This window comes from Anomalospiza imberbis, chromosome 1 (assembly GCF_031753505.1).
Source record: "Anomalospiza imberbis isolate Cuckoo-Finch-1a 21T00152 chromosome 1, ASM3175350v1, whole genome shotgun sequence".
In the NCBI taxonomy this organism is placed as follows: Eukaryota; Metazoa; Chordata; class Aves; order Passeriformes; family Viduidae; genus Anomalospiza; species Anomalospiza imberbis.
In genome coordinates this window covers 13,517,848-13,536,910 of record NC_089681.1, presented here as the reverse complement: position 1 = coordinate 13,536,910, position 19,063 = coordinate 13,517,848, and the positions used below count along the sequence as shown (strand labels likewise).

The following is a 19,063-nucleotide window of genomic DNA, read 5'->3' as shown; positions in this document are numbered from 1 at the left end:
GAGTCAGCAGCAGGGAGTTTGAAGGACCACGTGTTGTCACTGGTATCAACACCTTCTGTTTGGAGCTCAGCTTGGGAACTGTAATGTACAGCCAGGACCCTTTCAGCATGGTTCTGCTCTCCTGGTCTCTAAAAACTGGCACAGGGAGGAGATCAGCTTTATATATTTTCTGCCTGTGCATTTGTCTTCTGCATTCACAAATTATTATTTCAGGTCCAGTTTCTCTAATGATTTCACTAGCAGAATAAGAACCAACTCTCAAGTGTAATTGAGTTGCCATTGTGTCAAGAAGCCAATGGATGTCACTTCATCAAGGTCATCAAGCCCATTTCATGCAGTCAAAGGAACATCTGTACTATCTGATTAGTCCGAAGAATTCAAGTACTGCCACAAAAACAACATATTACAGACTTGTAACGTGGAAGACTAAAAGGCACACATTATAAATGTCCAGCAGGGTGCAAACCAACCCAAAACCATGTGATGTCAGAGGAATTGCCAATGCCTTATGTTCCTGCAATTGGAAGAAATTTGAACAGTGAGATTCTCGTGAAGTTGAACGTACTTCAAGCTACAGAGAAACACAAAACCCATTTGATGGTCCTTGCCAACCTGACCTCAAACATGTGGATTGCATAACTGTTTGGCAAGCAAGATAAATCAGCCTAAAAATCCTTAAAAAACCCCTTCCCCCAGGAAAAAGTATCCCAAGTCCAATTTCCAGTCTTTTACAGGATAATGGGAAAGGTAGAGAAGCATTGATATTGTAGGTGAGAAACTTCTTTTTAATTCCTAGAGGCACCCTAGTGGGAGCTTGAAAACTGGGATTTATATTGTATCAATAAGGCACAAGGTACATGCCTCTATTTAACTCTCTCGGTAAAGTTTAGGAAAGAGAAGATACCTCAGTGTTTGGTGCTGGGCCCTCTAGCCCTTCAAAGCGCTCCAGGAATGCTTCAGTGCTAATTGAAGCTATCTGAAGGGTACTTTCCTTTCTTTCATGGAATTGAGCTTTAAATGAGAAGATGGAGTAGGCTTGGATAAATATTTATGCTGTGCACTAGCATATGGTGTTGTTGAAGCAGATGCAATTCAGTCTTAGAATTCTTATCTTATACCAACATGTTACTGATTGTAGAAAAGCATAAATTACACGAGTTGCCATCTGTTTTCAATTACAGCATGAAAACACTGAGGCAGGTTGGGATTTTCCTTTAGCTGTGTTATCAGCTCACTGCTGAATTCGATAATTACATTAGAGTGAGTTGAGAATGGATGTATTTGGTAATGTGAACACTCAGAAAAAGTTGCTGACAAACTGCTTTCATAGCTTGTCCATAAATAGAGAAGCAGCAGAGCTAAACATGCACTAGTACTACCCACAATGAATGCCACTGTTGTAGGGCTTGAATATAAATGTATATATATAAGTTTCAAACACATCTCTGTAAGTGCTTCATTTTCTGATAGTATTTATTTATAAATTACAAGATAAAGGTCCATTCTCCTCCACAGAAATGTGGAAGCTGTATTTAAGCATCTATGATTTTAGAAAAATCTAATTTTAAGAAAAGCTGATTTTTTACTATAAAATCAGTCTGCTTTTGCAAAACCAAAGAAAATCCAAAGATGTTTTGACTCCGTCTTTCACTTTATGCAGCAGTAACCAGGGCTTCAGATTTTATCTGCTATTATCTATCACGGAGATTGGAGAGTGAACCGACAAGGCTAGCATTAGCCTAAAACATCACTGAGATCATGCTTGAGAAGAGTGGATGTTACATTACAGAATCAAAGAATGGGTCATGTTAGAAGGGACCACAGCAGGTCATCTGGTCCAGCCTCCCAGCTCAAGCAGGGTCATCCTACACTGCACAGGACTGGGCCCATCCAGTAAGGAGGATTCCACAGCCTCCCTGGTCAATCTGTTCCAGTGCATGATCACTGCACAGTAAAGAAGTCCTTCCTTGTGTTCAAATGGAGCTTCTTGTGCTTCAGTTTTTGCATGTTGCCTCTTGTCCTGTTCTTGGAATCACTGCTGAGACCCTGGCTCATCCTTTTGGTACCCTCCATTTAGCTAGACATTAATGAGGTTCATCAGTCATCTCTTCTTGAGGCTTAACAGGCCCAGCTCCCTCAACCTTTCATTGTAAGAGACATTATCCAGACCCTTGACTGACTTTGTAGCCCTCCCTGGACCCACTCCATTTTTTCCATGTCTCTCTTGTTCCGAGGAGCCCAGAACAGGACACAGCACTCCAGATGTGCCTCACTAGGGTGGAGTAGAGAGGCAGGATTGACCTGCTGGTAATGCTTTTCCTAATGCACCCCAGGATACCACTGGCCTTCTTGGCCACAAGGACATGCTGCTGGCTCATGGACAGTTTGTTGTCCACTGGGACCCCCAGGTCCTTCCCTGCAGAGCTGCTTTCCAGCAGGTTGGTCCCCACCCTGTACTGCATGGGGTTGTTCCTTCCCAGGTGCAGGACCAGGACATTAGGACATGTTAAGAGCATAGCAATGGTGAACATAATGTTGAACAGTTTGATGAACACTTTGGATGGTTTTTTCATTATTATTTATTCAATCCTTAGTGGAAAACTTTCTAAAAGACTCTAAAGAAAAAATCAGTAGGGTTGTACTAGTCAGTAGCATAATGATTCAACAGAAGTTGGAAGAGATCAAATATTTGTGAATGTAAAAATACTTACATCAAAAATGAGTTCTTGACTGGTTGTGCTTGACAACTTTTTAACATGTATAGCACTCACCATGCTTTCCTGATCAGTGAATGAATCTGTGCCTGGATGTTGCTGCTCTGTCTGCTTTCTCTTCTTGGTCTGTGGTCAACATTTGCTCAAGTAGTTTGCTGATGAGCTGTGGTGATGCATCCCTAACTGTCCCAGGTTTTCCAGTTTCCCTGTGTGTATTTAATTAAACTCAATGAGTAGTTCCCAAATTTTTAGAGTGAATCTTTTTTAGCACTTCTACACAGGTTGGACCTTCCTTAAAAACCATGTTACTATTACAATACTGGGATTAATGCCATGAAAATTATCACAGTAACATGGTTCTGTGAGGACTGGGCAGAAAATTGCATTGCACCCACCTCCTCTTTTCTGGGAGTTCTGTGAATTCAGCCCTCTCATCAAAGTAGAGGCTTCTCTAGCTGAAGAAGAACGTGGTTTTGAAAGCTGCATTGTGTGTCACTGCCAGAACTTTGTTTAGTTGCCAGAAGGAGACAAGGTTTGGCAAATTTGTCCTTTGCTTTCATTTCAGACTGCTACAAGTGCAACAACAGAGTCTTTATGTCCTTGACCGTCCTTTGCATTAGCACAGTGTCTTTAGGTTAATTGATGTAATCAAAGTTTTTTCCTCAGTATTGTGAATCCCAGTGCAGAATCGGATATCTCTCTTCTGCCCCTTCACTTCACCAGCTACTCTGTCCATTTTATTCCTTCTCTATTTTGGAAGCCCTGCCATTGTTGAACCTTCATGTCAGGAGGCTCTTAGAGACACTGTTCCACTGGGCTACTGGTGGACCTGCCCCATGGTGGCCACAAGGAAGTCACAGTTTGGATTTGGAGTCTTCTCTTATTCCTCTCACAAACCCTCTGTGCAATACTGACCATTTCCCTCTAGAATTCTTGTAAAGTGGTATGGATTTAAATAGAGATGGAAAATTTCAGAAAATCTGACATATTCTCTAACATAACCAAAACATTTGATTAGCAGATCTGTTTTGGCAGCTGTACAGATGAGATTGCTAAAGTTTCTTTTTTCCCTTGTGGGACCCGTGGTTCACAGCATAAGGTCCAGGTTTTCCAGACTCGGAGCAGAGAATTTGCAGACTGAGCCCAATGACTCCCATGCAGCAAGGTTACAGCTCCCCAGGTTTCAAATGTCAGTTTGTACAGTTCTCCTCTTTCTAAGCTATCCTTCTCCCTCTCCTGAAATTTGTGTTTGTATTAACTCCAGATACTTTGTTTGTGACATCCCACCCTGCCACCCCTGCCCAGGTTATAACTACTCTGCAGACAGACACTTTCTATTTCCAGTGTTACCATATTCCAGTCTCTGCTGATCTTTATGAAAATTCTCCTGTTTTGTTCCATTTTTCACTAATAAATCATTAGACTCTTAATTGTGGAACTTTAGTTCTTTAAAAGCCATTATAAAGTTCCTGTTATCTTCTGACATGTCAGAATTTCATCCTACATTCCTACTCTTTTTGGTGGATCTCCATTTTTTTGTGCTTGTTTCCTTGGTTTGCCTTGTTTCTGTGTCCACAGAGTTGTATAAGGATAAGTTTGTTTTGAAGAAATCTCTTCTGAGGCTGCAGAACTTCTGAAGCTGTTTTAGGTTAAGTGAGCCCCACCCTTGTGCGCAAGCCTCAGAGCGCACAGCCACCACTAGGTCGCTGGGACTGTGCTTGCTTCAGTGGATCATGAGCCTCTGTTCTTCTGAGCCAGTGGACATAAAATTGACTAAAACATCAGTCACCTTTATCTTGTACTAGAGACCAGGTGCTTGCTGTGACTATCTAGAACTGTTCTATGATGAAGAAATCAAAACTTGGCCTGTGAAAAGTATGAGGGGAAAGCCCCCCACCATGCAGTTGGGAACATTGACGCAAGCGTCATGCCAGCAGGATGTGAGCTACAAACTGCACACACAAAAGAAAACAGAGAAAAATTATTTTTATGATTGTCAGACCTGGTTTTGAACAACAGGATCCACGTTGCTCACTATAGAGAAAAGAATCAAGACAGTGGGAATTTCCAGGTGAAATATAAAAATAGTGAGTTCAACTTTTTGAGTCTAAATTTCTCCTTTAAAATTTTCCCCCCCACCAAACTTACAGGACACAGTTTTAACAAGGTTTTACTTGCTTATCCCAGACCCAAATTTTGGCCTGCAGAGCAGTATTAGGTTTCCAATGCCTCTGTGTGATTTTTCCTAAAGACTCTTTTAACAGAGAGAGTTTTACTGGGCAATAAAATAACTTTTTTCCTCTTTACAACAACTGAAACCTTATGTGAGTACAGCAAATTTCATAATATCTCAGTGGTCTTTTTTCTGCATTCCCAGTGGTGTGGTTGACTTTAGAATTGAACTTGTTTGTAGGCCAGTCACCTAAAATGCTGCTGGGCAACAAGTGACCCACTGTACTTGTGTCTGTATGTTGGCTCCTTCTCATCAATAGGAAGTACAAATCCAAAACACAAAAATTCTGCAGCTTCATTATTGGAGATCAGTGGATTTTCTAAATTCAGTCACATTATTTTAATAAATTATAGTTTTAAAAATTCTTTTCAAGTAAGCAGTGCTTTATGATGGAATAACCCTGGTATCTGAACACCCTTTGTGAAAGTGTTTTCTTGATTTTTTCTGGAGTCTTACAGCTGTAACCATTTTGAAAGAGAGAGAGCAGCACTGTAAAACAGGGCTGTGCTTGTGTTTTGATACAACTTCCAAGTTCCTGTTTGGCCTATGGGCCATTGAATGGTGAGATCTAGTGCCTGATGGAGCAGCTGGGATCTCCCCCATGCTCCAGCCCTCATAGGCTATTGCAGGTCACTCCCAGGTGACAGTCCAGGCTCTCTAAAGAGACTGTCATCTGAAAAACTGATCTGCAGGGTGCCTGAAATCTTGAAAAGGTTATCCTAAGTTCTGTAAAAAAGACATAGAATTAAAGGTCAGTTCAGCAAAAAGCTGTTATTTTGACCTACCTTTGCTCTCAGCTGAGGATGAAAAGCATTTTGTATTATTTGGTTTATTTGCAATACTCTTTTCACTTGATTCCTTAGAGAGTTCCTCAGATGCTGTTGGTTTTACAAGTCCGTGGTTGTCTCAGCTCTCTGCCCTGAGCACTTCAAGGATGCTGCTGCTCCGCAGCTGCTGCTCTAAAGACTCTTGCTGCACTTCTCCCTCTGTCTCTTTTCTTGTTGCTGCTCAAGACACAAAGTGGCTTCCTTTCATGGTATAAGCGAATGATTTGGGAAGCATGTTGCATTAAAGCCAAGGCTCTGTTTAGCTAGCCAAACACATGGAAAAACAATTGCACTTTTGTCTGTGCAAACAGAGAGCAGCTGTTAGTCTCAAACAGCGCAGACTGTTCCTGCTCATGACACGCTGGATACCAGAGGGTGTTGAGGGTGCCTTGCATGAATCTGTCTGCCCTTGTAATTCCCTTGCTTGCACTTCATGACTGTTTTTAACCAATATGGGACTTGCATGAACTACAGTTCAGCATAATTATATTTGGCCATGTAAGTAAATTGATACATAGTTTTAAAGCTCTTTATTCATTATGTGTGTTTTGTTTTAGCAAATATAGTTTAGTTACAGATATACCAGGAAAAAAAAAAACAAAACACCACAGAAAGGTCAATCCAAGCATTAAAAGACGTCATTTCTAAGCTTAAACTCTGTGTTCTTCTGACACTGATGTAGTATTTTACCCAGAGCCATCTTTAGCCATGTGAGTTATTTAACATTTTCAGAACTGTTCTGTGGTAGGTATCAAATTGCACTATACAATAAAAATGCTTATAAAGTTAGACATGCAGTCACTGGCTTGCTTTCCTGATGTTGCCCAGCCTGGTCCAGCTTTACCTGTGGGTATTTCTCACTGGGACTCACATTAAGTCAGTGATTTTACACACCAATTCCCAATCAGGGCCGTGGAAAGCAGTGACCTATATTCCCCTACTCCATATTTATGGATGGTTTGTGTTTCAGGGTATTATGTTCTTATGTTATTACTCTCCAGATATGTACAGATAGCATTAATTTACCTTTGTGAATAATTCCTGCTTGGTTGATCTGTCAGCAAAACTCCACCGCTTGCAAAGCTGAGACTTGTGCAGCCCAAGAGACTCGTGCTCCAAAGCAAGAGTTGTTCTCATGAGCTCTTAGGTCAGCTCTTTTCCTTCTCTAATTTATCCACTCTGTGGAGTTTGCTCAGCAATGGTTTAATTCTCTTCCTGATGAAGAAAAAAGGACTAGAATTCCCACAGATTCCCATCATTTGGAAGGGAGGAATGTAGGGAGAGGCTGTCTGAACCAATGATGAAGCCCTTGAGAATCTATGACTTTTTTTTATATTATGTGACTTACCATATTATGTTATAAAATAGATTTTATTTTATTACATGCAATTTTTTGTATTATGCAGTTTATAGATTGTGTTGTTTAATTCACATTGGGTTTTTTTCAGTTGGAGACCAATTTGATTGGAATACCATAAAAAAATTCAGCCTCTTTTTTAAAAGTGAAAGAAATATGTAATTATATATGTAATGTGTGTAATGGAGCCTTGGTCAGGCAAACCATTCACACCACTCTGCAGTCACAGACCAAGATGGAGCACAAGAATTATGAACTTATATTTTAATTCTGTAAATGGAGTTCATTTTCTCTGCTATGAGTTGTACTGTGCTCTGCAGGTACTCAGTTTCTAGCCCCCTGACGGAGCAGTGGGTCAGCTTCACACTGCTGTAAAGAATGAACAAGAAACACATCTCTCTCAAGAGACAAAATCTTTTTTATGCAAATCCTGGATACTTGCCTACTCCCACACCACCCACTGTACAGCCAATTACACTTTTGCTAGAGATATTTACAGAACTGAACACACATCTGCAATTTATTCTGTTCCATCCAGTAACCTCAGTTATGGAGGAAAGGCCATGGTATGATTTTTTAACCTTCTGGCTACATGCAGTTGGTTGTGAATTGTGAGGTTCCAGCTTTACTTTACTAATCCTATCAAGATTGCATGAACTCTTTAAAAAAAATACAAAAGATAAAAATCTAACTGGAAACATAACTTTTAGGACCTCTGATTTTCATCTCTTTTCCTCATTCCATTGTGACAGTGTAAACCTTAGTAGAGTGAGAGCAAAAAATTCAGTGCTGCCTGTGTTTGCTTTTATGTAGAAGTTAGTCTTAGGTCTAAGGCTCTTCTGTGGCACCACATTCAGCATCTCTGTAGCCTGGCCTCTTTGCTGAGCATGGGGATTCCTTTGCTTTATGGCTATGGGTGACCTATTAAAATAGAAGAAATCCTGTATCAGCATAAATGCAGGCTGTGTGTGTAAGTGTGTAAAAGCAGCTGAGCTCTGTGCTCTCTCTCCTCCACTGTTGCTCTCCTGCCTCCATACACTTGTTCTTGGTACCATAACATACATCTTGCCATTGATTTCACTGGGACATTAGTTATCTGAAAACATAAAGCTGTACTTTACTGGTCTGTGTAAGCTCTGCCAGGAAGGTTGATCCTATTTTACTTCCTTTTCATCTCCCTCTTTCCCTTTGCCTTCAACCAGATATGTATCTCCTTCCTCCATCATGTCAGGCACATCAAGGAACGTACTTTGCCTGCAGAAAAATCCTCTGATTTATTTATTTTTGCTGGCATGGGATGAAAAGGATGAAAAGGGAGCGGTGCCTGCCTTTGGTGTGCTGCTGTCTGAGCCAGCACAAAGGGACAGGAGCATCTCTTGGGACTGCAGGCACCAAGTCCTGCTATGAACCTTCCTCCCCTTTGAAAGAGGTTTGACATCTGAATCCACAGACTCCTTGGCAACTCAGGTTGAGTGTATCTCTTTCTGTGAGCAGAAAGAGTTGTGAGGTCCCAAATCAGATTACTGATCCAGCTTTTAATAAGCAAACACTTTTTACCACATTTCTTTTAAAAGTAAAATTATCTTTTTACCCTCTAAAGAGAGGGAAACCTCATTGTCACTAAGGGTGTTGTCACTAAGGGATTTGTATACAAACCCGTGATGTGGTATGTGAGGTAGAAGGTGATGATGTGGTAATTGGCTGGGAAGATTTATTCAAGAGATCTAACAACTGGCAAGGCAAACCTGTGTGGTTTTCCACTTGTAAATAGCTCCTTTCTAGTTGGTAACAGCAATGAAAAGTACAAATGGTGTAGTTCTTTTTTTTCCTTTGTGACAAAACAACAGCCTTAAATGGAATTTTTTACTTTCACTCATTTCCCAATTCCTTCACATTTCATATTTAAATTACATTTTTTAAAATGACACCTTGATTTCCATCTGTTTGCTTGCAGGGTAGTGGTGCTTGGGAGGCAGGAGTGGGAGGAATGTTTCCCAGCATCTGCAGAGAAGCAAGGGGGGTGCAAGGGGGAAAGGATCCCATTGGAAAGATACCTCTTCTTTCAAAATGTTGGAGGCTTGGATGTCCCCTTCCTCCTTTCAGAAAGCTGGAAAGCTGTGTTTCAGATGTTATATTCTTGTAGCACCTAAGCCTTGCCCAAATTTTGCTGAAATCTGTCAGCAAGACAGGAAAAGCAGCTGTATTGACTCTTGAAACAAGCAATGGTAAAGGCTGTATTTTCTTTTTTTTTTTCCTTTGCATTTTCCTTCTCAGTTTCAGGAATTTAGTAACCTTCCCAGGTGAGAGCTGTGGCCTTACCACAGGAGTCAACGAGTAAGTTTTAAATTTTAGAACTGGCTCAGGGCTTTCAAAAGTATCTAAAGTGTGAAAAGTTTGATTTATTTGGTATCCTGCTGATGACATCTCCAGGTCACTGACAATTGCAAAATGTTAACCCTTCAGCCCTGATTTCATGGGTGCCCATAAGGAAGGGCTCTTACTGAGAGCATGGCCTGATATCTAATAGAAATCACGATCTTATGGGTCTCTCATGCACATAGAAAACAGATGGGTTTGCTGGCCACATAAGGAGGACTTTCCTCTGGAAGATCACAGTGAATTTCAGAATACCGTAATGAAACAATTATGATTTTGAACTATTCAAACCTCCCAACTGATTCTTGTCCCTGCTGGATTAGTAGGACATGAAAAAAGCATTTATTTATAATTATTGAGGGTATCTATATAACAGAAATATAAGAAGGCTGTCTCTGTAATAGATTTAATTTTAGTTTTCATTAGCAAGAAGAAAAGCAAAAATATTACCACTGGGATATGCTTTCCTTTTTGAAATAGTTATATTGTCAATTCTGGTATGAATTCTACTCTATAAAATAGTCAAAATACACTTTTGTTTGAACAGCTCTGAAAGAAGCTATACTTAGAAGATTTTATTTTTGTTCTTAGGAAAATTATTAAAGAACTTTCCAAGGTTGAAAATAACTCCTACATTTGCCTAATTCATAATTTTTACTTGATGCTAATAAGTTGTTTTTTTTTTTAAGAGACTAAAAACAATACATTTTTTCATGCATTTTGGGAATGATATGTCTTAAAGTAAAAATTGTCTTGTGACTTTGGCTTCACATCAGATGATAAGAAGAAATAGTACTCAAGGAAGTATGTTCCAAACTATCCAAGTGTATGTAAGTCACTGTGGATACAAATGATGAACAGAGCAAGGGGTTCAATCCAGTCTGTCTTATGCTGGATGACTGAATCTGCCTCGTTTCAGACACAACTTTCCCAATGAGGATGACTTTTTTCTGTGCAATGTGCTAATAACTTCTGAATTACCTTGGTCTCAAAGGGGTCTGATTTGCTGCAGAACGTGGGCCTGCTTTGTGCTGTCAGCTGCTAGAAATCTGTTTTGGATCCACACTGTTTTGAGTCCAGGAGTGAAATCCTGGCTCCTCCAGAGTGAAAAGATTAGTGCAAGACTGGATTTCACCCTCTCTCCAGCATTTTAAAATATTTTCCTTCATACAGTTGCCATGTGTACAGCAATAGTCACACTTCCAGTGGAAATTAATTGGTGGCAGTATTTTCAACATCTCTTTATGCTGTTAATTGCTGATGCCAGAGCTGCTATCAGTTCCAAAGAGCCCATCAAACCTTTTTGTTTGGTTGACCTTGTTGCTGTTGAAGGAGAAAACTCGGGTGTACTGGCATTGTGTTTTGCAGTTTTAGACCGTGAATATTCCCATTGCTGCCTAGATAATGGGGTAAATTATCAGTATTGCTGAAAAGCAGTATTTTTGCCACTGTTTTTACTGTGTCATTTCATAATCTAGCTTTGAATTTGAGAACTTCAAGCCCGCATTATATTTGGTAACATTGATTGCTTTGGTACCTATTTGATCTGAAATTTTAGTAGTGTTTGTACTTTCTTAAAGAGTAATTAACAAACAAACAAAACACCAAAAAACCACTAAAACTCCACAGTCAATCAATCAAACAAGCAAGCAAAAAAAGCAGAGTGGATTCCAGACACTGATACTGGCACAGAAATGTAAATGATAAATCCTTTGAGAAGGAGAACCTCGCCCCCCTCAGCTGCTGGAGTGGGGCGCACACATTTGCTGCTGTGGACAGTCCCCCACCACCCCCAGCCACACTGCCTCATGGCAGCTGTATTCCTCTTAATCTGGAGAGGTTTTTTTAACATTTATCTCAAATTAAGGTGTCGACATAATCATGGTCTTATCCTACTGTTTTGAGATATATTATCTATTGACTGTGCATGGTTGCTACTTGCTTTGTACCAGAGATGAACAGTTGGACTCACTGCATCCATAAATTTAAATGCCTTTTTAGGGCTGTCCCAAACAGTAATGATCACTTAAGTCAAAGTCTGCAGTAGGAATTTCCAGCTCTTCATAAACTTTCACAACATCTTTCAAAAACGTGTGCCTAGAAAAAGAAAGAACATTTTAAAAGGATTTTTAAATATATCGCATTAAAAAGTCCAGCAAGCAAGGCTTGGCTCCGCAGGGAAAGCTAACTAAAGCTCACAGCATCTGACTATCCAAGGATCTAGGCTAGCTGCCTATCCTCTAAGAACATTCCTGTAGCATTTATACATATTAAGGTCATCCTGAGGCAGAACTAACAAAGAATTAGTGACAGGTATGCAATGTTTTTAATGATTGGCTTTAAGGCAGTTGCACAATTCCACACCCATGCCTGCAGCCAGTCTCTGACATCCCCTAGAAGGATCCCACAGTCAACCTCAGCTCAGCTCCTCATCAACACCAGCTCAGCTGTCCAGCCCTGGTGCAGGCAGCCCCCTGCGAGGGAAGGGGCCTTGGTTTGGCCAGCAGGCAGTTGTCCCAGCAGGAAAATCAAGGGGTGTGGATGTACATCTGCAGGGCAGCTTGGCAAGACCGAGGTGGGGCAGGCAGCCAAAGATTGCCGTGGAGGAAAGAGCAATTACCAGTGAGGGGGAGGAAGGGTTGTACGGTTCCAAGTACAGCACAATCCTGATTTTGGCCAGTAAATGTTACGGTAACAAATTATTCTCCCCTCTTCTTGCCATCTTCAGTCCGATGGTAAATGGCATGACGAATCTTTGCTAACTTCTTTAAACTGCAGGTTCCCAGATCCTTTTTGTTCAAATGTAAGCCTGAACTTGAAGTTTATCTTTTTATGGGGACACCTGGATTTGTTTAAACCTTCTGTATGCATCATGGAAAACCCACAGAAAGGCAGAGGTGCTTTGTCTGCCATCCCTGCTTCCATGTGCTGCTGTTTCCAATGGCGGGAAATTGAAATACTCAACAAAAAATGCTTATTGCTGGAATATTTAAATACTTGAAATCTGTTAAAGCAGGGTTTTTTTCACTGAGTGTTGCTTTATTTAACTATTATTAGTTCTGTGGTTTTAGATCACCACATCCTGACCAACAAAATGGTCGGAATTTATTCTGGGCTGTGTAATTTCTTAAAGTCTGAGGGATAAAAAGGGATGGTTATCTCTTGTCAGTCTCCTTGGAGAGCAATGAGGAAATGAGCAATAAAAGGTTCTTTGAGGCTCTTTTAACTGTAGTTTATGATCTATTATAGTTACTGATGTGTGGAAACCAACAGAAATAATTTACATGTTTGTAGTTACAAAGCCTTAACAGCTGCAGCTATGAGCTGAGCACTTATAGCTCTTTGAAATGTGTTTTTATAAATGTAACATTAAATCATTGTGTTTTTGTAAACCAGTCTCCTTAAGAAAATTCCTGAGATAATAACATATGGGTTGACATACTCAGTCAGGGCTGGTGAGTGAGTGCTCACTTGCTTTTGCTTGTTTTCTAACTTCAATAAAGCAATGCACACTATGAGCATTTTTGGGGAAGGATTGATGATGACTAAAATGCACAAAGCAGCGCTGCATTTCATTTCCCCTTGCTGGATGCACTGCTGGATGGGAAATCAGGGTAGGAAGAGAAAACTGAGTGAGTTGAGGGTAGTCAGCGCAACAAAGGGCTCAGGACTGTGCAAACCTCTTTCTCCTCACCAGGATTGCAGCACACAGCAAATGGCTCCACATTTCTTCGTGAGGGAGCCAGGGGTTTTCAGAGACTCAGCCCTCAGGAGCACTGGTCAAGCAATTACTACCCCCAGGGCAGTTGGCTCTGGGGGTAGCCAGAAAGCACTCCTGAGAGTGCTTTCTACCCCCAGGGCAGTTGGCTCTTTATTACCATCTCCTGTTCCTCATGGGTCTTTTCCTGCAGTTTTAGGATGGGATTGTGCTCTTCTGTGTATTGCCCTCCTCTCTGCATTTCTCTTCTCATATGGCCTGGGTGGACTTCTTGCATCTAATCCTCTCCACTGGGAATGATGAAGCTAATAAGCCATGTGGATCCACTGCAAAGGAGGGCATGAAGGGGGCTGTACTCAGCCGTACGCATTGCTGGTTAATCGTACCGCCAAGGGCATGTGATAAAACAAACACACTGAGAATGCAGACGTGTCAGCTCTTGTCTTCCACAAGAAATTCACTCTTTGGCATCCAGATTGCTGTTCACATTGTGCCTGTACCATCTGCATTTACACCATTGCAGCCCTACTGTGTGTTCCTCTAGCAGGGGTGTTCCCCAAAGGCTCCTGAATGCTTGTGCCATGATCCAGCATGCAGATTTATCCATTGAACCTGGCCAAACACGAGTCCCATGCGTTGGAATTCCAGTAACTCAAGAAGTCTGAGAATATGCAACAGTAAAACAAAGATCAGCCATTCAACTTCCAAAAATTGCTTTAAGCCAGAAGAGACAATGTTTCTGCTGGTCTGTTTTAAATCAACCCAAATATTATTTTAGAGCCAGTGCTATAATTTAGTAGAACTTGATACAATCTTGGAAAGCCATAGAAAGTATTAGGAAATATCACTGGAAGTTGACACCTACAGATACTGCAATAATCTGCATTTTAAACTAAATAGACATGCCAGTTAAATACTAATTGGACACACTGCAGAAGATGACGGGTAACCTTTTCAACAAAAATCCTTAAAATTTAGAAGGATTTGTCTGCATGCAAAAACTGAAGCATTTTCCCAATGCTACTTGCAGCTGTAATATTCTTATATAGGAAAGATTACTGCCATGGAAGTTTACTCAGTTGTATCACTGATTGCCATACTTTGGTGATCATTTAGGCTACCAGTTAGGCTGCTTCCAGGATCTTCAGCTCTGCAGGGGAGTTCTGAGGGTAAGGAGTAAGATGCAAGAGTCTACCATACATTCAAGAGCTGCTGCTGCCTCTCTTCCTGTGCAAAGGCTCTAAATAGCAGAGATTAAAGACATTGGTGATATTTTTTATGAAATGTTACATTTTTGGATTGGGTTTGCTTCCTCTATAATTTTTCTTAAATTGATAGCTACATTCTGTCCATTTTGCAGAAATACAAATTGCGTTTCACCGCACGTTTTACTTGAGAGGGAAGTTACTGGCACACAAATGTTAAGTGACTTGGCACGTGAGAAAATCTCCTTTAGAGCTAGCACTGGAGGATGCTAGAGCTGCTTCCCACTTCTCCCACATCCATTTCTATCTTGTGCTTCTGCCTAAATAGGAAAAGTGAAAAATCATAGACGGATAGAATTATTACTCTTGGAAAAGACTGGTTGGTGTAATAGAATCAAGCCCAGCCATCACCCTGACACTGCCGTGTTCACCACTAAACCATGTTCCCAGGTGCCACGTCCACACGGGGTTTTTAACACTTGCGAGGATGGTGGTTCTATCACTTCTCTGGGCAGCCTGTTCCAATGTCTGACCACCTGTTCTGTGAAGGAATTTTTTCTCATATCACAGAATCAAATAGGTTGGAAAAGACCACTGAGATCATCAGGTCAAAGCTATGACCGAACGCCATCATGTCAACTAGACCTGTCACTAACGCTTCCCTGGTTCAACCTGAGGCTGTTTGCTCTTGTCCTGTCACTTGTCACCTGGTAGAAGAGACTGACCCCTACATGAGTACAGCCTCCTTCCAAGGAGTTGTAGAGAGTGATAAGATCTCCCCTGAGCCTCCTTTTCTCCAGGCTAAACATCCCCAGCTCCCTCAGCTGCTCCTCATCTTGTGCTCCAGACCCTTCCCCAGCTCTGTTGCCCATCTCTAGATATACTCCAGCCCCTCAATGTCCTTCTTGTAGTGAGGGGCCCAGAACTGGACACAGCACTCGAGGTGTGGCTCACCAGTGCTGAGCACAGAGGAACAATCCCTGCCCTGGTCCCGCTGTCCACACTGTTTCTGATCCACGCCAGGATGCCATTTACCTTCTTGGCCACCTGGGCACACACTGGCTCATGTTCAGTCCCTCTTGACCAGCAGCCCCAGGTCCTTTTCAATGGGCACCTTTCCAGCCACTGTTCCCCAGCCTATAGGACTGCATTGGGTTATTGTGACCCAAGTGCAGGACCTAGGACCTGGCCTTGTTGAACCTCATAAAATTGACCCCACAATTGATCCAGAGTGTCCATATAAAATAAAGCATGAAAATTTCTGGCAATACTTTTTTCATAGCTTCTTTCTTACAGACTCAGGCTGACTTATGGGTAAGATAGCCTTATAGTGAATGTATTATTTCCATTGAAACATCAGGACAATATTATTATTCACTTAGGCTCCATATTTTTATAATTAAAAATACAGATCTAGACACTACACGCACTTTTTGACCTTTTTGCTAAACACTGTAATGTTATGATTAGATACAGACAAATCTTAATGTCTTTGAGGAATCAGTATTATCTTTCTTTTCCTGCATTTTTTACAATGTTGATGTGACTTTTTCTCTGTGTGTTTCAAGATATACAGAGATGTTGGTCAGTATATTTCTAGCAAGAATATTTTGCTTGAAAATATCCTATGATCATACAAAACCTCCAATGTTTGTATTTGTTATAGCTTTTACAAACAAAATACTAGCATATTTGAAATTAATTAATAAGCCATACTTGGTGATGGAAATTAAAATCAATCACATCGCAGTAACATTTTAATCTGTCCTAGTACTGATTTCATCTTCCATGATATTATTTCTTAAAATTTGGATCCATTTGATTCATGTTATACTGCTGGAGGTTTTGGCACTGAATCTAGTGAAGTCATCATCCAGACCTTGCCCTGAGCCTGGAACATGGTGCATATTTTTACTGTGATTACCAAGAGCTGACTAAAATGATTTCTAAGTGTTTAAGAGAAACTAAAGATAACAGACTGCAATAGCCAGAGCTGCCTTCATAGAATCATAGAATGGTTTGGGTTGGAAGGGAACTTAAAGACCATCTCGTTCCCACCCCTGCTGTCAGTGGGGACACCAGCAGGGACAAGCTCCATCCAACCTGGCCTTAAACAGTTCCAGGGATGGGGCATCCACAGCTTCTCTGAGCAGCCTGTGCCAGTGCCTCACTATACTCACAGTAAAGTATTTCTTCCTGATATTTAATCAAAACCAACTCTATTCCAGCTTAAAGTCTTTTCCCCTTGACCTGTTACTCCAGGCCCTTGTAGAAATAGTCCCTCTCTGTTTTCCTTCTAGGCTCCTTTTAGGTACTGGAAGGCCACGATAAGGTCACCCAGAAATCTCATCTTTTCCAGGTTGAACAAAACTAATTCCCTTAGCCTTAGTTCCTTATAGAAGAAGTGCTGCATCCTTCTAATCATCTTTGTGGCCTCCTTTGGACTTGCTCCAACAGTTGTCCTTCCTGTGCTGGGGACCCCTTAGCTGGATGCCATATTGCAAAGCACTATTTGCATATTTGCAAAGCACTGTTGATACCATAAAATATCACCGATACGCGAAAAAATAACATTACTGTTAGAAAAACTGATTGATATTGATAAATTATTGATGAGCCTCAAAAGTTCAAAGATTGGAAAGTTGAATTCCACCAATTTGAAAGTTGAAGTGATGTTTCAAAAAAAAAAAAAGGAAAATTAACTTGCCAGATTAATTTTAAGAAATATGGTGTCTTTTAAGAGTACCAAATGAGATGATGTGAAGAGTTCTGGAGGTTTTGTCTGCCCAGGAGTTGATAGTACATCTGTGTAATTAACCTAACAAAATAAAGTCTAATGCATAACTCGTTTTGCTGCTTGCTTTCTCCTCAGGTTTGCCAATTTGTTGTGTCTGTCAATGGCCTCAATGTTCTCCATGTGGATTACAGGACAGTAAGCAACCTCATCCTGACCGGCCCTCGAACAATTGTGATGGAAGTGATGGAAGAAATAGAGGCCTGAGAAAGCACAAAATCCCTATTACTGGATATTTTTGTGAGACAAATAGCAGCAGCCATGGAGTGTCATGACACGAGGCAGCAGAATGTTGCTGTGTCTAAACACATGATTTTGCTTTTAGGGGAGGAGGCTCTCTTTCCTTTAATAATAGCACTGGTGATTATGCTAAGATGTGAACAATAGCTACCAGCTTATTTTCACTATGGACTTCTCTGTGCCCAACAGAGACAAGACCAGGGCCTTTGGGTGGTCTGTCCAGCCATAGCTGCATCGGTCAGAATGGGTTCCAGCCTAAGAGGCTGTGCATATTTCCTCACAGTCCACTGCTGGATCAAAGCACTTCAGGAGGTGAAAGAGCCAAGCACTATGGGTTTGGGGTGTCACAGATGGTTTCCATGAGATATTGACATGGATAAACATTGTCCTAATGTCCAGCTTTGTCCCTGGAGCACGTGCAGTCACATTTGCTCTCTTCTTGGGCTGAGGGACAGCTGACTAAATCCTGGCTTGATTACAGTCAAACACAAATGAACTGCAAATGCATGAGAAAAGGTGTCTGTGCTCTGTAGAGGATAGTCTGATATGAATGTCTGGGCCTTACTGATTACATGGGTTAGTCTAGAAAGAAAATGGAAAAACGTGTGGTCTTTTACAAAATCTGCCCTTGGAAATTGGTCTTTTGGTTTCAATGCTTATGTGCTGGATTCGGTGCTTGAGTATAAAATATTGATTTTGAGTTTTTTTCCATACCTGTAAAGGAAAGGTGCCTCAGTCTTACTATTCAGCACTTCGGAGAAGAACCTTAATTCCCAGAAGAAGAATATTTGGCAGGTTGTAGTGGGAAATTTACAGTGTTAGCATAAGGAATGATACATCCAGATTCTCCTGTAGCAAAAGCAGACTTCAAATTGAAACAATGTACTTGAATGTACATGAAGCTTATGAGCACTTTCCAATCAGCTTATGTTTTGCAAAGAACCAAATTCCCTCATGAGCTGCATTTGACACTGTTACAAACAAAACATTGTATTTAACTGACTCTTATTGTTTCTCATACAGTAGGATTTTTTCATTGATGATTTCATGAAAGAAGTATTTTTTAAAAACATATATAAAAATTCTGTATTCTGCAGCTAGATGACTCTTCAACTCAGTGTTAGGGGACTGCATTGGTTTTCTTTGATCTTTGAACTGAATGAATATATCCTGCTCCACAAAATTATACACTTTGCAGACTTTCTCTGCTGTCTGAATTTTACAATTAAAGCTTGACTTTCTTTATGCACATACCACAGATCATCCAATTCTGGGGCGGGGAAAGTATTTTTCCTCAAATAATTTTGAAACATGTTTTGTATTAAAAGTTGTTCTCACTAAAAAATTGCTCTTTCAGTATGTTTTTCATTCACTCAAACACTTTTACTTCAGAGATACAGCAAGTCTTCAAACTCATGTATTCCTGCAGCTTTGTAGGAAGAAGTCCTTGAGTTCTTTGTTTCTGGTTTTATATATCTGTGATTGTATTTTCACCAAGGAAACTTCTCATATTCCACTAATATGCAGCAGTGCAGGGAGGTAAAAAACTGCAGCTGCTTACTCAGTACTAACCAGGCACCAGAGTGTTTGGAGGGTTTG

At 40.7% G+C, this 19,063-nt stretch overlaps 1 protein-coding gene across 1 annotated transcript in view; it reads left to right on the top strand.

Moving 5' to 3' along the window:
• Window positions 1-18,809, top strand: part of DEPTOR (DEP domain containing MTOR interacting protein) — a 74,922-nt gene extending 56,113 nt beyond the window's left edge. The window contains exon 10 of the mRNA XM_068182302.1: window positions 17,303-18,809. Within this exon, the coding sequence (XP_068038403.1) occupies window positions 17,303-17,431 (129 nt within the window). The 3' untranslated portion in view covers window positions 17,432-18,809. The remainder of the gene's footprint in view (window positions 1-17,302) is intronic.
• The last annotated feature ends 254 nt before the right edge of the window (window positions 18,810-19,063 follow it).